Source organism: Penicillium maclennaniae, assembly GCF_028827695.1.
Source record: "Penicillium maclennaniae strain IBT 15551 chromosome Unknown utg000003l:1.0-5670915.0:1.0-5674809.0, whole genome shotgun sequence".
NCBI classification, from domain to species: Eukaryota; Fungi; Ascomycota; class Eurotiomycetes; order Eurotiales; family Aspergillaceae; genus Penicillium; species Penicillium maclennaniae.
In genome coordinates, this window is record NW_026623215.1 from 3,540,479 (window position 1) to 3,559,134 (window position 18,656).

At 49.4% G+C, this 18,656-nt stretch overlaps 8 protein-coding genes across 8 annotated transcripts; 5 read left to right on the forward strand and 3 right to left on the reverse strand.

The window, feature by feature from the left end:
- Window positions 1–321: 321 nt before the first annotated feature.
- On the forward strand, window positions 322–1,908 carry N7477_003460 (putative ethanolamine kinase; the record flags this gene model as incomplete). The annotated part of the gene is made up of 5 exons (XM_056965123.1): window positions 322–498; window positions 576–687; window positions 822–1,258; window positions 1,322–1,662; window positions 1,734–1,908. 5 exons carry the CDS (start codon window positions 322–324, stop codon window positions 1,906–1,908), a joined length of 1,242 nt encoding a protein of 413 aa, XP_056825076.1.
- A 2,761-nt stretch (window positions 1,909–4,669) lies between these two features.
- N7477_003461 (alpha/beta hydrolase) lies at window positions 4,670–6,535 on the forward strand (the record flags this gene model as incomplete). Its single annotated transcript, XM_056965124.1, has 1 exon — window positions 4,670–6,535. One exon carries the CDS (start codon window positions 4,670–4,672, stop codon window positions 6,533–6,535), a length of 1,866 nt encoding a protein of 621 aa, XP_056825077.1.
- Window positions 6,536–6,988: 453 nt separating this feature from the next.
- N7477_003462 (sugar phosphate isomerase/epimerase family protein) lies at window positions 6,989–8,062 on the reverse strand (the record flags this gene model as incomplete). The annotated part of the gene is made up of 1 exon (XM_056965125.1): window positions 6,989–8,062. One exon carries the CDS (start codon window positions 8,060–8,062, stop codon window positions 6,989–6,991), a length of 1,074 nt encoding a protein of 357 aa, XP_056825078.1.
- A 646-nt stretch (window positions 8,063–8,708) lies between these two features.
- On the forward strand, window positions 8,709–9,803 carry N7477_003463 (Gfo/Idh/MocA family protein; the record flags this gene model as incomplete). The annotated part of the gene is made up of 1 exon (XM_056965126.1): window positions 8,709–9,803. One exon carries the CDS (start codon window positions 8,709–8,711, stop codon window positions 9,801–9,803), a length of 1,095 nt encoding a protein of 364 aa, XP_056825079.1.
- Window positions 9,804–11,311: 1,508 nt separating this feature from the next.
- Window positions 11,312–12,644, forward strand: N7477_003464 (UDP-glucuronosyl/UDP-glucosyltransferase; the record flags this gene model as incomplete). Its single annotated transcript, XM_056965127.1, has 4 exons — window positions 11,312–11,361; window positions 11,438–11,788; window positions 11,883–12,442; window positions 12,496–12,644. The coding sequence occupies 4 exons, from the start codon at window positions 11,312–11,314 to the stop codon at window positions 12,642–12,644; spliced, it is 1,110 nt and encodes a 369-aa protein (XP_056825080.1).
- A 175-nt stretch (window positions 12,645–12,819) lies between these two features.
- Window positions 12,820–13,797, reverse strand: N7477_003465 (RTA1 domain-containing protein; the record flags this gene model as incomplete). Its single annotated transcript, XM_056965128.1, has 3 exons — window positions 12,820–13,268; window positions 13,337–13,585; window positions 13,650–13,797. The coding sequence occupies 3 exons, from the start codon at window positions 13,795–13,797 to the stop codon at window positions 12,820–12,822; spliced, it is 846 nt and encodes a 281-aa protein (XP_056825081.1).
- Window positions 13,798–14,522: 725 nt separating this feature from the next.
- On the forward strand, window positions 14,523–15,581 carry N7477_003466 (RTA1 domain-containing protein; the record flags this gene model as incomplete). Its single annotated transcript, XM_056965129.1, has 3 exons — window positions 14,523–14,670; window positions 14,737–14,985; window positions 15,058–15,581. The coding sequence occupies 3 exons, from the start codon at window positions 14,523–14,525 to the stop codon at window positions 15,579–15,581; spliced, it is 921 nt and encodes a 306-aa protein (XP_056825082.1).
- A 113-nt stretch (window positions 15,582–15,694) lies between these two features.
- Window positions 15,695–16,935, reverse strand: N7477_003467 (uncharacterized protein; the record flags this gene model as incomplete). The annotated part of the gene is made up of 2 exons (XM_056965130.1): window positions 15,695–16,804; window positions 16,867–16,935. 2 exons carry the CDS (start codon window positions 16,933–16,935, stop codon window positions 15,695–15,697), a joined length of 1,179 nt encoding a protein of 392 aa, XP_056825083.1.
- Window positions 16,936–18,656: the final 1,721 nt, after the last annotated feature.

The window sequence follows — 18,656 nt, forward strand, 5'->3', positions numbered from 1 at the left end:
CTCTGTCTCATCTTCCACTCTTTAGCCTGTCCCCTACAATTCCAACAGGTCGACGCCCATGCCCATGCGACCACTTGCCCCATAGGAGCATCTTCTCTGGTCCGTGCCGTCGTATTCTTTTTCTCTGGCCCCTCCTACCACCCTGCAGATCTCCCGGAATCTCCAGGCTCCAAGAAATTCTGATGAGGCTTTTAACTAACTGTCTCAAGACACCAGACTAGCATTCATTAGCCCCCCCACAATCTCAGACACGCAAATCTCGTCCAGTCCTCCACCTCTTCGCATTGTCACGACCTTTGCCTTCCCCTATTCTTCCCCATCATGGGTTCCTACAACACCGCCAACGGCGCCAGCACCCTGCGATATATCCCCCTCTCCTACAGCCCAGCCGACTCTCAGTCGACTGCGCTCCGCCTAATTCTGACCCTCTTCCCGGACTGGGAGGGTGCGGGCAACAAGATCGAATTTGTCCGCTTCACAGACGGCATCACCAACACTGTTCGTCCCCCCTTGCGCGGCTACGCCTTCACTGCGGAACTTCTCATTTGAACCTATCCACTGACAGCGCTTTACAGCTCTTGAAGATTATCAACCGCAAGGCCGGCTTGACAGAGGAACAAATAGACAATGAGGCCGTGTTGATGCGCGCATACGGAAATGGCACTGAGATCCTCATAGACCGTCAAAGTACGAAGACCCAGAGCATCTGCTTTGCTCCTAACTCCTTCCCACAGCCTTCAGTCCCTCTGGAAATTTCGGAGCCCTTCTTCGCCTTTACTGCCGAGTGCGACATTTGCTAAAGTAAACTCGTGTCACTATAGGAGAAACTACGTCCCACGCCCTCCTCGCCAGCCGCGGCCTCGCTCCTCCTCTTCTCGCGCGTTTCAACAATGGCCTCCTCTATAGATTCATCCGTGGCAAGCCGTGCAGTCACCAAGATCTAGTCACACCACCCATTTTCCGCGGCGTTGCGCGCAAGCTGGCCCAGTGGCACGCTGTCCTCCCCATCAACGGCAACAGTTCGACACCCGCTCAGGAGCCCTCGGTTGTGTCCAACGGGACTGAGGCAGAGAAGCACGACTTCGACGTCATCCAACCGCGTCGTGCAGGCCCCTCCATGTGGGCAGTGCTCCAGAAATGGATTATCGCCCTGCCAGTGGCCACACCCGAGCAGCGCTCTCGGCGGCTCAGCCTGCAGCAGGAACTGCAGTGGGTCGTGGGTCAGCTCGACGATGGTCAAGGCATTGGCGAAGACGGGGTACGCCACCATCCAAACCATCCATAACAACCACTAGATAACCTGATTAACTTTTGCCGGCAGCTTGTTTTCTCGCACTGTGATCTCCTGTGCGCCAATGTGATCGTTCTTCCTGATGACGGCAGTAAGCCCTCGGACCAGATCACGCCGGTGAATTTCATCGACTACGAATATGCAGTCCCCGCTCCGGCGGCGTTCGATATTGCCAACCACTTGGCAGAGTGGATCGGCTACGACTGCGACTACAACATGACACCCACTCGAGTTGTGCGCCGTCAATTCTTGACCGAGTACACCAAGAGCTACATTCAGCATCGTGGACTGGACGCATCGTCCGAGTCCGAGATCGTCGACCGCTTATACCATGATGTCGATCGTTTCCGTGGTATCCCCGGTCTATACTGGTGAGTTTTGCTGCTCTTCGCAATACTACCCATCTACCCAGCATGGAAGGACTAATTGAATATCATTGTAGGGGTGTGTGGGCACTGATCCAAGCCCAGATTTCTCAAATCGACTTCGACTACGCCAGCTACGCCGAGCTGCGCTTGGGCGAGTACTGGGCCTGGAAGCGCGAAGTCGACGGCAGCCGACAAAAAGCGGGCGAGGAGGCGCCCCTTCGTGAACAGCGCTGGGCTCAGGAGGCATGAAGCAGAAGCCAAATAACCCCTCATTCTAACCCAGCTCCACTCCGCAGCATTCGCACATCACACCTTTTCACACTTTCGCTCTTCCCTCTCCTGGACCGGCGTCACCGGCCCACATGGCCTCTTTCCTCGACCTGCATTTGAAGCGGGTCGAAAGAAAATAGCGCACGGGTATTTGCAGCTGGGCCACCCCGGGGCAATTTCAACACGGATCGAGTTGAAAGCGAAATGGGGAGCACGTGTGGAGCTGGAAATCTGCCTGCAGAGGCACCATCGTGCATAGTCGACGTCATCGTATTTTGGGTATCTTCAACAGGTGTTTGGATTAAAATGTGCCTTTTTGTGTTTATTTTTTGTTTGCACATAGATCTGGAGGATCTGTGTTGTCCCCGATCATCGTCTTTAGCAATTTCATCGGCCGCTGGCCAGCTATTTAATTCAATAATGTGGTTCGCATAGATCTGTGTGGCATGGGTCTGCAAGTAACATCCGATTTAGAAAAGGAGAGCGATGGCGTAGGTGTGTTCCGAGGTTGATGTTTCTGGGCTTGCATGTATGAGATGCAGGCCACGCCCCGCATGCAGTAGAATCCCCGAACATGATAAACAATGCGCCGATCATCATGGAAATCGACGTGCTAAGGCAATTCCCGTCGGACGGGTGGTTTTATTTATTTGCCTTGCCGTAAAGAATGTGTAATTTTGTCATAATAGTACAGAGGAAATGCAAAACTCTGTGTACCGAATATATTGATAATGAGAACTCCAGCCCAACATCATTGAGCATCCCCGATGGCCACCATTGACATTCGTTCTGATCGGCAACGCGCCAATCGTGCCTAGGAGCCTATGGGTCCATACCCGTGTGGGGGCGCAAAGTTTTTTGGCGATGAAGGAGACTATTACTGTCATCTTTTGTCAACTGACAAGCGAGGGGCCGTTCAAGGGACAAGCATCTGATAGCAATATACCGCTGACAAATTTGTCCCATGGACATTTGAGGATCCCGCGCAATCGAACTCATACATGTCGCGGTGAAATGTGGACATAAGATTATTCCAAAGCTCATTAACCATTCATTTCACAAGCCAATACTCGCATTCGATCTGAGCCCTCGATCTCCAAACGTCTATTATGCTCGGGTATCAATCGGCGAAAGAATTCGAATACAGATTGTGACCTGTTTTCCTGATCTTTAACTTCCCACGCATCTCCTTCTCTTACTTCCGTGAAAACGAACCCGTGAGAGTAAAATCGTTCTCTGCTATTTGCTGAAGGGCACAATGTGCTCGCTTCATTCCCACCCAGACCCTCCCCCAACCCAGATGCACCCAAGCGACGAAGCCGCTGATCTATGAACCATAATGTTCGACCAGCAAGATCATGTAGCACAGCTATCATATCGACCAACGTCGACGGAATAAATTCAATCCATCGCAAGTCAAACGTGATGGCAACATCCAAGCCCAGAAAACTCGGATGAGGCTCACATAGACCCTCACGCCTATAATCAAACAGAAACCTATCGCCCGCATAATGGTAGAACCACTCCACAGACCCGGGGTCCAGCCCCACGAGATGAACAAGATCCTTTCCAGGACATATGGTTACATGATGAGCTTTCCCATAGCTGTCGATATAGGAAGCCGTATGGGAAACCCCAGGTTGGCCGGCGTAATCGCCGCGACCAGCCAATCGAGCCGGACACCCTGGATTCAAAAGATCGGACCACCATTCATTCTTGCGAAAGCGTCTTTCCAGTGCTTTTCGCGATTGTTGACAGGCCATCCAAAGTCCGCTGTCCAATCTGTAGGCCGATGTATTGCGGCGCGGGGCTTCATTGCGGGGTACGGCCAGACCGAAATTCTTGCCCAAGTAACCACCATGTTCGAATCGGAGGAAATCTGCATGGATTTTGTCTGCTCCGTTGGGCTTGTCGAAGTAGTGATCGACTATGATAAATTCATGTAGGTGTCGATTGCCGGGGAGCGGGCGAATCGCGAGATCCCATATGTGGTCTTGGATCTCGGTTGGTAGGCTCCGAAAGAGGTGAAATGTCATTTTAGTTTTCTCCATTCCAATTTGAATTGGCCGGTCTTTGCATCGTTGTGAGATTGGGGATTTTGAAGAATAGCCTGTTGGCTATTGACTTGCTTTAAGCGAGTTCTTGTGCAGAACCTTGGAATATTCTAAATGTTGGAGTGCAAACACCCCGCTAACAAACATCAGCTTCAACGGCATTTGCCTTGTATTTTGACAGGGAATGGTTTTGAGTCGCGAATTATCAAAACATAATAGATTATGAATGACTTCTACTCTCAGGGAAATTCTCAATTTCTGGGTTTTCGGAAGTGAGATAGATGAGCAACAAATTCTACATCACGTCGCCAATGCCGCTTCTCATGGACCAGACAAAATCATTGCCGTTCTTTAAGCGCGACCTCTTGCCTTTTTGAGAATATGATTACAGAAAGGGTACTGCCTTGTCTTTTGGTCTAAATTATCAATAAGACTGTCTATGTATATTCTTCGATTCCCAATGCTAACCCCCCCTATTCTACCGGCTCTAAAAGGTTCTAATTTAGCGCTAATTTCCCTCTTTCTGATGCTATTTAATCTTATCTGAGACCCCCCTGAGACCCCTGTCAGATGGCGCGAGACGGCGCTAGTCAGCTCGTGCATGGCGAACGTTGAGAGCTCACGGCTGCCTAGTCACTCTCAAATTTGTAACCCGACCACAACCTTGGTCACCCATGAAGTCCGAGATGGAGAAACCAAAACCGGCTTCCATAAATCGGTCTCAAACATGGGGCTGGAGGGCGATCGTCTGGATGGCAGCATCCATGGGGATACTAGGCCTGATGAGATTCCGTGATATCCCTATCTCGCATCGCTGGGCCTTTTCAGGCCACGATTGTGAAGTCCACAAATCGCCGTATGGATCGTTTCCCCATCAGGGTGATCCATTTCATTTTATTCCTTGCACTGATGCGAGTCATCTACCACCACTCAACGACCCTACCCCTCATCAGTCATGGGCCGCCGTCTTCGACCCAAACCCCAATCACTGGCGCTGGGGGAGCACAGGCCGCGGCATCTACCTGTGCGGATATTTAGATCTTCCGCTCGATTATCACAACAATTCTGACCCACGCATCGTCCGCATTGCGGTCACCAAGTTTCAGGTCGCCGGCTTGCCTCTTAGAAATGATCGCAATGCTTCATTCGAAAGCTACAAGAGTAAACGTACCATCATCATCGAACCCGGTGGCCCGGGAGGCAGCGGCACGTCTTTCCTCTGGGATACCGCGGAGGAGACCACCAACCGTTTCAGCGACGGTGAGTTCGATGTGCTTGGGTGGGATCCACGCGGTGTTAATCTCTCTCTCCCTGCTGCGTCATGTTTCCCTCGTAATCAGTTCCGGGACAGATGGTCATTGCTATCTCTCCGGCATCGCGAGGAGGCTCCCAAGGGCCAGCTTGAAATTGTCGATGCCATGAACAACGCCACCTTCTTTGCGTGTCAGCAACAACTCGGGGATTTCGGCCGATTCGTCAGCACCGCGTTCGTGGCGCGCGATCTTGACGAGATCCGGAAAGCTCTTCGGGAAGAGGATGTCTCAGGGTACTTTGTTAGCTATGGTACAGGAATCGGTCAGACATATGTTAATATGTTTCCCAACCGAGGGGGTCGTATGATTCTTGATGGAACGGAATATGTCAGAGACCACCGCCTCTTGGGTGGCTTTGGCTGGACTGCTCTTGACAATACCACAGATGCATGGCGTGATGGATTCTTAGGTGAGTGTGTCAATGCCGGTCCGGAGTGGTGTGCATTAGCAAACCCTATTCCCGGTCAAAAGGGCCCTGTGAAACTGGAGCAGCTGGAATATCGCATGGCACAACTACTCGAGTCGCTCAGAATCCGCCCACAATCCGCGTACACAGAATCCAGCGGTCCGTCCCTGATCACATACTCAGCGCTAGTAGACGAAATCCTCTACTCGGCGATGTACAAGCCGATGAGCTGGCCTGATATCGCGCAGATGCTCTTTGAGCTCGAATCAGGAAATGCCACACGAGCAGCGAACCTCTTAGACCTCTCATGGAGCGATCATACCTTCAAGCCGCCCTATGCTCAAGACCCGTCTTCTAATGAACTCGAGTCTCTCGTGGTCTGTTCCGATTCATACGACGCGCCCCTTCCAGATGGACTTGACTGGTGGGATGATCTGTGGCGGAATATGACGACCCAAAGTTGGATCGCTGGCAACTCTCGGTTCTTCTCAGTCCTCCCATGCAGACATTTTAATACTTATTGGCCCCGTCCTTCAGAGGTGTATCGTGGTGATCTCAACCACACTCTCAACACACCTGTCCTCCTCATCGCCTCCACGTACGATCCTGCAACTCCCTTGCGTAATGGGAGAAGATTGTTAAAGGAGATGGGTCCAAATGCCCGGCTGATTGTTCACAACGGCTATGGACATAGTTCCAGGCGTGATACTTCGGATTGCACAGATCGAGTTGCGAAGGCTTATATTGTTCACGGCACACTTCCCGAAGAACAGGAAATCGAGTGTTTTGCTAATAAGAGGCCTTATGTTCATGATATTGTGGAATACAAGTGACAATGGGGGCATAAAAGATGCCTCTACCGCTAGACCAAGAGGAAATCCAAGGGGCGAAAATCACTTGATTCATTTGGTTCTTCACTATGTTCTAGATGTTTCTTCCAGAGATTCCTCGAGTAGATTCAGATGAGCGTCTACTGACTAACCAGGAAATTCTTCTATTGATCCCCGAAAGCATCTTTTTGGGTATCTATTGGATTGCAATGGTGGCAACGGGGCTATCAGCTTATAGGGGGAAAAGCCATTATAACTCAGTGGCACTGCTCATATGAAGACTGAAAAGTCAAACGCCAATGGTAGGTGAATTTAACATTTAATGCTTGCGACTAATGACATGGCCTTGCCATGTATGCAAATTTCCAACACAGTCTACATCATCAAGAATCGTGAGACATAACATATATACAGAGAATGAATAGACAGTGAAGCCGTAACCTTTTCTACATGCCCTTACAGACGATACTGCACAGGGGAGGTAGGCTCCGGAATGGATGGAGTCTGACCCTCCCATTTCAGGACGTGGCTCATCTTGTGATATGAGTCAATACCTCTGCGGGCGTGATCCGCGGGCACAAAGGGGTCAGTGTCAGCGAGGGTACGGCTGAAAAGCTCCAAAGAGACCCAGCCGCGGAAGCCAAGGTCATCGAAGAAGACCTTCGCGATGTCTAGAATGGGAAGATAACCACCACGGTCCTCCTCGAAGGGGAAGAGGCGGGCGTTTCGGGACCAGTTCATGCGGGTAGGCTGACCCTCAACGTGGAAGGGGTGCTTCTCGTCGAGAGGGGCGGAGAGACGCTCGCCATCAACGAGCTGAACATAGAAGATTTTGGCAGGGTCAATGTTGGCAGTGCGCAGACGCTCTAGGGAAGCCGCAAGGTCCGCGGCCGCATTCGGGGTACATCCAGAAGGCGCAGCCGGGTCGGCATAAACACGACCCGCAATGTTAAATGAGTCCAAGCAGAGACCAAAGTTTGGACGGTTCACATCACGAACAACCTCCCACGAGGCCTCCCAGGTATCAATATGGTTGCCCCAGCAGAGCGCCTCATACACGAAGCGGAAACCCGCACCAGCACCGAGATCAGCGAGGCGCTGGAGATCCTGCACGATGATGGTACGATCGCCGGTAGTACGTGGGGCTCCGGTCTGGGGGTCCGCGCCAAGGAAGTTCGAGGGAACCTGGATGAGGTCTGTGTCTAGCGCCCGCGCCAACTTGAACCACTGGGGGAGTTTCTCGCTCAAGAGCTTGTCGGACTCGGCGCGGTCAAGGAGACCCTCGTACATGGAGAAGGGCTGCAGGCAGATGATGGTCAACCCGAGGCGCTCGCAGAGGCTGTGCACGGCTTTGGCAGCTTCCATGTGGTCGCCGTTAAATGTGCGCTGGGCGTGGCAGTCTAGGTCGTCGAAGAAGAGCTCGATGCCCTCGAACCCGTGGGCTGCGGCTTGCATCAACTTGCCCGGAAGATCGTGGATCCATGGTCGGCCCAGGGACATGGAGGCAATGCCAGGGCGGTTGACGACCATCTTGGCAGATGTGTATCAAGTCGGACGATATAGTATATCTGGAGAAGCCGTAGGAGCGGGCTGATTTGCCTTAGAATATGGCAAGGGAGGAAATGGGGCAGATTGTGAAGTAAAATGTAACGCAGAATGAATGCGAAATGAAATAAAGAATGGACAGAGGGGGAACCAGCCTGTTAATCCGGGACTTACTTTTTTCTGAATGCGTCGATAAGCCGCGAGAAACCATTATCCCGCCCCAAGCCCCAAAGGATCCAGAAATCCCCACACCTGTTATCGCACTGTCTGGCGATAGGATCACATGACCGGGTAAGCGTTAATCTACACAATGTTTATCCGCTCCTCTTGCTCCATCTTCTCCACATCCCGCCCCGCGGCCCCGAACAGGCGATTTCCCCAACCTTTTGCACGGTCTCATAATGTCTGCGGGGATCCGAGTATAATTTGGAAGGTTTCGTTAGACGAATGGTCCTGCCAAGAACCTAAACCCCGAGAAACCGGCCATGTCACTCCAGATTAAGGTCTCCGGCACCGATCCGGCCGCTATTCAAATACACCCACCTTAGATCACAAACGAATAGGCCACTTGTGCTTCAGAACTCACTTCAATTGTGCCTTTGGACGACTATACAGCCTCTGGACTATCGCAATGACCCTCAAAATTGCCATCATCGGCGCAGGCCACATTGGCCCCCGCCACGCCCAATCCGTTCTCTCCAATCCATCTACCACCCTTTCAGGCCTCGTCGATCCATCTCCAGCAGCCCAAACCACCGCCACTACCCTGAAAACCTCATACCACCCAACAATCGCACATCTCGTCTCATCTCCATCCAAACCCGACGCCGCAATAGTCTGTACCCCAAACCACACCCACGTGCCCATTGCCAAAGAATTGCTCTCCGCCGGGATCCACGTCCTCCTTGAAAAACCATTCTCCGATTCCCTAGAAACAGGTCTCTCTCTCCTCAAGTTTTCCAAGGCTCCAGGGAACGCCCATCTCAAGCTCCTAGTCGGCCATCACCGCCGCTTCAACCCCTACGTCCGCGCCGCTAAATCCGTCCTCGACTCCGGCTCTCTCGGCAATGTCATCGCTGTCAACGGCCTCTGGACTCTTTACAAGCCAGACTCCTACTTCGCACCACCAGGTGATTGGCGCGCCTCCCGCTCCCGCGGCGGAGGCGTCATTCCAATCAACCTAGTCCATGACATCGACCTCATGCACCACTTCTTTGGTCCTATCGTCCGCGTCACCGCAGAGCGCACTATTCCTCAGCGGCCCAGTCCTCCCCATGATGCCGACGAAGGTGCAGCTCTCACGCTCCGCTTCGCTTCCGGAGTGGTCGGTAGTTTCCTCGTCTGCGACGCCACGCCATCGCCGCATAACTTCGAAACCGGCACAGGAGAGAACCCCATGATTCCAAAATCTGATGGATCCGACTTCTACCGGATCTTCGGGTCCGAGGCCTCGCTGAGTGTACCGGATTTGACTAGGTGGAGCTATGATGGGAAGATGGAGAAGAGCTGGGCGAATGAGTTGACTGTGGATAAAATTGAGGTTCCAGATCAGGCGGCGCCATTTGATTTACAACTGGAGCATTTTGTCAATGTTGTGAACGGGGATGCGGTGCCCAATTGTTCTGGGGAAGAGGGGTTGAGGGCGCTTGTTGTTTGTGAAGCTATTGTTAGAGCTATGGAGACTGGGGTGCCGGTGGATGTTGATGTTAATCTTTCGAAGAAGTAGATCGTATGACAGGCGATTGCGAGGCTATTTTCTTACTTATTGTTTCCCAGGCAGCCTTTTGGTCAAATTTGGATGAACACTTCTTTGGAAGTAAGGGCATGACGGTGTACTGAGGATATCGTGGCATGTGCTTGAAACAGTGTTCAATTACGAAATAACACAGTAAAGCATCTAGAATAGTGAGTAATTGGGGGTTGGCTCAATTCATGCACTGGGTTGTCCCAAAAAGGATATCCTTCAATAATTATAGTACTCAGCAGTAGTCTACGTTTCCATCTCTAAAATCTAGAGCATTTCTGTGATCTTGACTCATGTTGCTTAATTGCAGGTATCCCCGTAATTGAGCCATCCTCACAATAGAAATAGAGACATGCATCCAGTCCACCGCATCATATATTCGTTGGATGCTTCCCAAGTAGCGTAGAGACCGACAAGCAACACTTCTTGACCGCCGCACCCCAGTGCCTCTACTTCCCCTTTAATTGGAACATCTTCAAAGTATGATCAAACTCGACCAGCAATGTTTCTCCACCTCTGAAGTAGATAAGCCGAGCAAAGTCCATCAAATATCAAATATCAAATATCAAATATCAAATATCAAATATCAAATATCAAATATCAAATATCAAATATCAAATATCAAATATCAAATATCAAATATCAAATATCAAATATCAAATATCAAATATCAAATATCAAATATCAAATATCAAATTCCTGGATAAGAGGATTTTTCAGAGCCCGTGAGTGATTAAAGTGAGATCACCGGTGTGTCCGAGATATTGCTGCTTCAAGGTCCCGCAAGTCTCGACAGTCGGCAGTTTGAAGCTTAATATCTCGTTCCATATCGGAAATAGCGTGTCCAGGCATGGTTCTAACAGTTGTAATTGCTGGGTGACGGGTGCAGTTGTCAAGCGGATGAAGCGGAATATCAGACGTATGGCTTTCATGCTCAATACCCATTTCCACATCCGGGCGATGTCGTCTTTTGATGCAGCATGTGACAAGTTTGATGAGAATCTTCACCAAGATAAAGACGACTACCCCTATTGTCAGCTCTATGAGGCAAGATACAATGGAAGTAGGACGCGAGCATTGTTTATCAGCAGCCATGTCGAGTTGTACCGCTAGTGAAAGTTGAACTCTTTTCCGAAGGGGAGGTCTAAACATGAAAGCCTGATCTGTTGGATTATTAAAAGAATTGGGGTGTTCAGGATGATCGGATACGTCACCATTATATGGTATACTCTGCGCTATCCTGTAACTACATGCCGCCGAAGTCTAATCTGTCAGGAGCTTGAGACCACTCCGGCATCATCCCTTGATTTGATGTACAAGACTCGTATGATGATATAGATGGATAGTCAAGAAGAATAATTGTTCCTTCTATATGAATAAAACCTCGAGAGGGTTGGAGTAAAATTTACGGGAGGACAAGTCTCCAGTCTACAACATCGACGACTGTCCGCATGAGTGGCTCTTCCAGTATGTAGCGGCAGTCGTTCACCATGGAGGTTCTGGCACCACCGCTTGCGGTCTCCGCAATAGTCGGCCCACGGTGATTGTGCCTTTCTTTGAAGAGTGAGAACAACGATTCAGTGAGATAGTCATCTTTGTTACTGACACGATATTAGCCAACCATTCTGGGACAACATGGTTGCCCGAGCTGGTACGGGACCTAGACCAATCCCATACATATCTCTTGCCGCTCAAAATCTAGCCGCAGCTATTCGATTTTGTCTCACTCCGGAAGCGCAAAAGGCCGCAGACAGAGTTTCTCAAACCATGCAGAGGGATGCGGGTGTCCAGGCCGCCCTCAACTCGTTCCATCGCAATTTGCCCGTGGACCAGATGCGGTGTAAGATTATGCCTGGTCAACCCGCGAGTCTGAAATACGTAAAGAGCAAACGTGTGTTGCGCCCCTCCACAACTGTGGCACAGTCATTAATTGAACATGGCAGTATTGACTCGGGCAAACCAAAATGGTATGTAAACTTGCGATATTACAGTGTGCCGTGGCTTTCAGAGTTTTGTGAGATGAATTCTGAGTCTGATATTTCTTCCCTTTCACTCTTACAGTTACCAAAGCAAGCCCATACTTATTGAAAATCGTCGTTGTGATCCTTTGACGGGTGTTCTGTCCGCTGCTACGAGCATAGGATCAAGCATGGTCCATTCGGCCTGCGAGCTTGTTTATAGCCCATATAGAGAATACACGCGAGGTCGATCTCCCAAGCCATCTGACATGTCACAGCCGAGTCTCGACCCATCGGTAAACGGCACTGAAAGTCAGGCGGGGATAATCACTGCTGGGAAAATGGTGGGTGCTACGTTGCAAAGCTTTGGCCAATTCACTGGGACCTATTTCAAAGGTGTGGTAGTTGATATTCCTCATGCGGCTGCCGAGGGGTTCCGCCAAATTCCTCAGCTATATGGAGAGAAACCCAAGGAATATAAGCCCATAAAGGACTGGCAATCTGGAGCGATCTTTGCTGGGAGGAATTTTGTGGATGGCATGTCCGAGGGCCTGTCAAGCATTATTACGCAGCCAATCAAAGGAGCCAAGAAAGAAGGAGCTTTGGGTGCTGTCAAGGGCTCCGCTAAAGGTACCGTTGGGCGGGCGACCAAAGTCCCATCAGGTAAGCTCTGCCAGTATTATTGGAGATGAAGACCTAATGCTCATTATTCAAAGCCGGAATCGGATTGGTGGCTTACCCATTGCACGGAATCGCAAAAAGCATCGACGCAGCATTTCGGCGGAAGGGTCAGAAGGCGATTGTGACTGCACGTCTTCGAGATGGACGCTACCAAACAACCCTGCAAGAACGGAACGACATTTAATGGTCATTCGAAAGACTTTTGTCTGCCTAAATAGCGCCTGTTGAAGAATCTATGTGGAAAATTCGTATCTTTTGCTTTTTGATGCACAGCATCTCATAGGCAACAGCTGGAAAAGTCAACGCCGTAAGGGAAGAAGAAATGTAGTATTCTAGGTGACGACCTCTCATTCAAAAATCTAAGTTTTCCGTCCAGCCTCATAATGACTGGCTAGCATCTCAAGATCTTCCGCCTTTTGATATCTCTTTTCACTGAGCATTTTACTCGGATGTAAAATAGCGAGAATAATGCAACAACCAAGCATCAGAGCAGCATCAAAAACATAAACAAATGCTTCCCTGCTTTGCAAATAACCACCGCTTCCCTGCGCGTATTCGATCACTCGATAGACCGAACGGATCATGACAAGACAACTGACGGCATACAAGACCTTCATACGCCGTGCCCAGGGGATACCGGCGTCCGCAACGTAATTCATAGGCGAAGCCAGCATTCGTCGGTGGAAAATGACTGAAACTATGATGAAGAATCCGAAAAAGAATATTTGGACGATGAGACCGGCGAGGATGAGGTTCTCGCCCATGTCCAAATCCTCCTTTGTTTTCGCGGAGGAAAGGAATCCTCCTCCTATTGAATATTAGATTAGTCCCTGTGTTGAGTCCGGATTGTATCCCGACGGCGAAAGGAGACCATACCTCCACATTGCATGAAGAAGGAAATAACATCTCCAATCACGAAGTTTTTCGTCAGCCATGACGGCCGGATGATCGAGTTTGAACTCGCATTTAATCCCACAATGAGACGTCCCAGTATCATATAGACAGAAGCAGCAAAGAGGGCAGGAGCGAGAAGAATAAGAAGACTTTGTCCGACATAGGGCATTAATGTCCAGTCCGGCGTTTGCGTTGAATTGATGTATCGGCACACATAGCCGATGGTCTCGACTGAATAGAAAAATCCGAAAATATTGATTGAGTGCAGTTTCACGGATATAGAAGGATACCTTACAGACACAGCCAATTGTAAATGGTATCATGAACCAACTCCGCGCACGAATCATCCGCGCAACATGGATCGCTGTTGCCAGTCCGAAAAGGGCAGCAAAGGGAACGGCCGCAGCGCCAGAAGGATCGTAATTATAAAGTTTGTAAGTCATGATTCCGAAGATGAGAAATGAGAGAATAGAACAAGATTACAAGAACGAAAAATGAATGAAGTAGCAAAAGCAATGTTTAATGGATAGTTCCTAGGTTCACTATGTTTAAATATTATTCCACGAGGAAACAACGCATCTTTCACATCCGCACTAGGTTGCAAGCCCCTTCAAATGAGCCCTAAACGGCGCCCGATACGAAGAATAGTGGCGGTAAGAAATTATCGATCTGACTAGTGTCTCGAACCATTTCACGACCCAAGTTGTATCGACGGTTGATTGGATGGTAGTCGATTGTGAGATTTCCAATGGGAATTTTGGCAGATCAGAAAACTTGCCCGAGTAGGTGGATCTGGCCACGGCACAACCCCGTCGCGAGTAGGAGTTTCAGATAGTACTATTTTTGAAGCCCCTTTCTTTCCTGAAATTTTGAAAACGAAGGAAAGGTCCTGAAAACGAGTGGCGAACATCCGACGCCCCACTTCAGTCTTCCTGGAAAAGAGCATGGAACGAGTACGAGCCAAAATACGCCTAAGGGAGGAGGGTACTCGTAACCTTAACTTAGAACGTCCGTGGCTATACAATTTGGGGCTGGGGGGGAATTCTTGACTTTTCCAATGGCCGCATCCTCATGAGACTTTAAAAACTCTTGATAAATCGTCCTTGGTGTCAATTCTAAAAACTCTCAACATCCAGCACCTTCAGACCCAGAGAAATACATAGCAGCAATGGATTTCGTTTTCTATTATTACACCCCGTCTACGGCGGCGGCAGTCATCTTCACTGTTTTGTTCGGGTTGAGCAGTCTTCTGCATTTCTATCAGCTTGTGCGAACAAGGACATGGTTTATGATTCCCTTCTTGATCGGCGCACTCTGTAAGTCCAGAACACAATTGCTCATATTATGAGGATTGATGCTAATCTCGCTATTTTTTATTTCAGTGGAAACTGTCGGTTATATCGGACGCTTGCTTTCATCATTTGAGGCACCAGACTTCACCAAAGGCCCATACATCATGCAAAGCGCATTGATCCTAATCGCGCCCGCTTTCCTGGCTGCGAGTATCTACATGACCCTAGGACGCATTATCTACATGCTTGAAGCAGAGAAACTCTCCATTATCAGGATAGGATGGCTCACCAAGATCTTCGTCACCGGCGACGTGCTTTCTTTCTTGATGCAGGCCTCAGGTATGTAGGATCTTCCAACCTATGCATCTACTAATGGTACCCATGAAGAATGCTGAGCCGACTGACTTCAAGGTGCTGGGCTTATGGCCTCAAGTTCGGATCCATCCACTGGAGAACATATTATCATCGGCGGTCTCTTCGTGCAAATCATCTTCTTTGGCCTCTTCACGATCAGTGCTGTTGTCTTCCACACTCGCATCATCAAGACCCCCACCTCCCGCTCGATCGAGTTGAAGGGCCCCTGGACCCGCCATATGACCGCCCTTTACGTCGCCAGTGTTTTGATTCTGGTTCGCTCTGTCGTTCGTGTCGCGGAATATCTGGAAGGCTATAGTGGTTATCTGATGAAGCACGAGGTCTTCATCTATGTATTCGACGCCCTTCTTATCTTCATCACTGTGCTTGTTCTCCAGTATGAGCACCCCAGCGAGATTAACTGCTTGATTGGCCGCGGCCACAAGTACTCGGAGAAGGCTATTTGGACCCGCGAGTTTGTTCCAGACTCATCGCTCTCCGCACTCGAGATGGGTCGGTCAGGGGAATCTCAATTTGAGCAATTGCATGAAAGTATGGGACGTGGGGAGGTTAAGAGATGATTTATGTTTTATCATGAATGAACAGGAGTTTTCCAAATAAATGCATGCGTCTGGACGTGTTTGTTAAATAAATTAGCCTATTTCGAACGATCATCGCTGGTCACATTAAGTCATTATTTCAATACTTGCACTACTGCCCATTTGATGTGACGATGCCAGTTTGCCTCTAAGATCTGCACTATTTCCCCGAGAATGAGTCGACCCCACGATCCAATGTACCAGTTCTTTCGACTGATGTGCAGAAACACGCAAAAGTGTGCAAGTATCACTAAAGAAAGCGGTTCTCGATTTTTGAGCCCTTCCAAGAATTCAGGAGGGGCTCGAATAGCCCACCCACCCACTACCGTCAATGACGTTGGCTCCGCATAGGTAAAGGGAGCCAAATCTTTCATGTTTCTAATTGCGCGCTCGTAAGACTTTACATCGTGGCTCTTTTTTCGCTGACCATACTGAACATTAAAGTCATCAAGAGCATCAAGTGCCGCGAGAACATCACCGGGGACGGTCGCCCCAGGGTCTGTGATGTCGAACAAAGGCGCAAAATTGCTGTGCCGGAGAAACTCCATTACTTGATTTCCGACGGTCTGAACTCCGCGAGCCAACATCAAAATATCAATCAAGGCATTCAACCCAGGTCCGTCGTCAGAGTTGGAGTAATGATGGGCGCTCGCAAAGCTAAACACCACCGCAATACTGGCAAAACTCATCATTGCTCGTGCATTGGATTCGTCGATGTTATGCAGCTGTTCCGAGAAAAGAGCCAAAGCCGTGCTCTTGTGCGCAATAGCAATATTAATCCACTCTGCATGGCGCTCATCCTGGCGAAGATGAGCCAGATGCAATGCGGAGATGGCCAGGATTCCGTGCATCAAGAACGCAGTGTGTAGTGCCTCTTGAAGCACTGGGATCTCCCAGACTTTTCTTGTTTCTTCGTTTCTTGCGAGTATTTTGTGCGTATGCATGATCCACTGGAGTTCAAGCTCCAAATGGGCCAAGTTCAACGGAGAGGCTCCACTAGTCGCACCCAACGGGGAAATGTAGCTGCGGGCGGGGCTGCTAGCCTCGGATGAAGATCTTACACCTCGCACACTCTTTCTTGACGATCCTGTCGACCTCCCCGAGCTGCCTGCAAAAAACCAAAGGGACCGACGTGATGTACTCGCATGTATCATTACGCTGAGTGCAATTTTGGCAATCTGGCCGCTGCTCGTCACACTGATAGACTTGTTAGCATGGATAGGTCAATATAGCTCAATTTGTGTCTTCAAGGTAGATGATCGCATACTTTTACTCGTCGTCGCTTGCAGTTGCTGCATCCATGGCGCGATTTTTGATGAGAGCGGCGCGTGGCCATGTCTGGCTGTATTTCTGAGTCAGAGATACATTGGCTGTGTACTTAGTGTTCGTACTCGTGTGAGGCACAAAAGAATCCGGCTTAAGGGGGGGATTGCTCGGGACTGCCGGCGAGAACCGAGCCATAAGTAAGATGATGTTGAGAATCCTACGTCGGCAAGGTGATTCGAATGCAGATAATATCACGAATACGAACCCGAGCCCCACTGTCTCACATGTAAGAGGCTGAGACTTGGAGATCTGGTTGCTTATTGTGGGTCGAGTCGGTGGAAGAATCAATCAACGGACACCCCTAGGAAATGAAGGTGTGTGTGGCCTAGCCTAGGGAGATACTTTTTTTCAAGAATTCTCTGTATAGAAAGTAGTCTTTACAGCCCCCTCTGTATTTATCATTTAGCGTTGGCAGTCATGATCATTTCTTTACCTTTCATTTCCATTTTCTTTCACCTGCAGCGATGCTCATATCCCTACTCTTCCTAATCGTTGCTGCCTGGGGCGTTAGCTCCTGGTGGCTTCTTCTCTATCACAACTGGTCCACTGCACGGCGACTCAACGTGCCAGTGATCATCTGTCCTATCTCACGCCATGGTCAAATGTGGAGGCGTTTTCAGAATGTATTCGAATCTAAATTGCTCATTTCTTGGCGGACGATCTTCCCTTTTCTCCGACTTCTACGGCCAAATTGGGTGTTTTTGGACAAATATGCCATCTTCGAAGAGTATGGTGACGTATTTGCAATCGTCACTCCAGCCGGCTGCGAACTTTTCATTGCCGACTCAAAGGTTGCTAGGCAGATTCTAATGCGCAAAAATGACTTTCCCAAGCCCCTTGGCTTTACAAGTAAGCCGAACGGTGGATTTTGTCGACTATCTCGAAGTGCTAATAAGTTTGTTAGAAAGACTTGGAGTATTTGGAACCAGCTTGGTTACTGTATGGACTCACTACTATTCCCAAGATCTATCCACTGAATTTGTATTTTGAGAAAAGTCCACTAACACGTATGCTAAACAGGTCGATGGGGCCGACTGGAGCCGTCATCGCCGATGTACAGCTGTAGCATTCTCGGATACAATCCACGAAGCAGTGTGGATGACATCATGTTCTGAAGCATCCGACGCATTGAGGCATTTCATGTTCCCAAGATTATGTCTCCAGTACTCATCGTGACATGAGACGGTCAAGCTTTGCCATTCTTTTGAAAGCCTGCTTAGGGATGGGCGAAGACAATAACGGCGCCGATGCAGCCAGTCCAGTTACCGATATAGCCAAAGAGCATCTTGAATCTTTCTTCAACATGCTTACGAGGAATTCCAAGGCTTGCAAAGGTGGACAAGATCCTCATGCCCCCTTTCATGCAAGCTATCAAGGGGCCAAATCAATCATCAAAAACTTGGTGGAATACCGAAGACACCAGCCGTCATCAAAAATAGATCTTCTCTCTTCCATGCTAAACTCAGCCGATGCCCATATGCTATTGAACGAGGAAATAGAAAGCAATCTGTTTCTTTTCATGTTCGCTGGCCACGAGACAACCGCTAATACACTTGTCTACATCATTTATCTTCTGGCGATTTTTCCCGAGTGGCAACAATGGGTGGTCCAAGAAATCGACGAGATATTCTCTGGTCTGCCATCGAATGATGAGATCCCCTACAAGGATGTATTTCATCAGCTAACTAGGCTGAGAGCAATCATAGTAAGCCATTCCCAGTCATGTTCAAT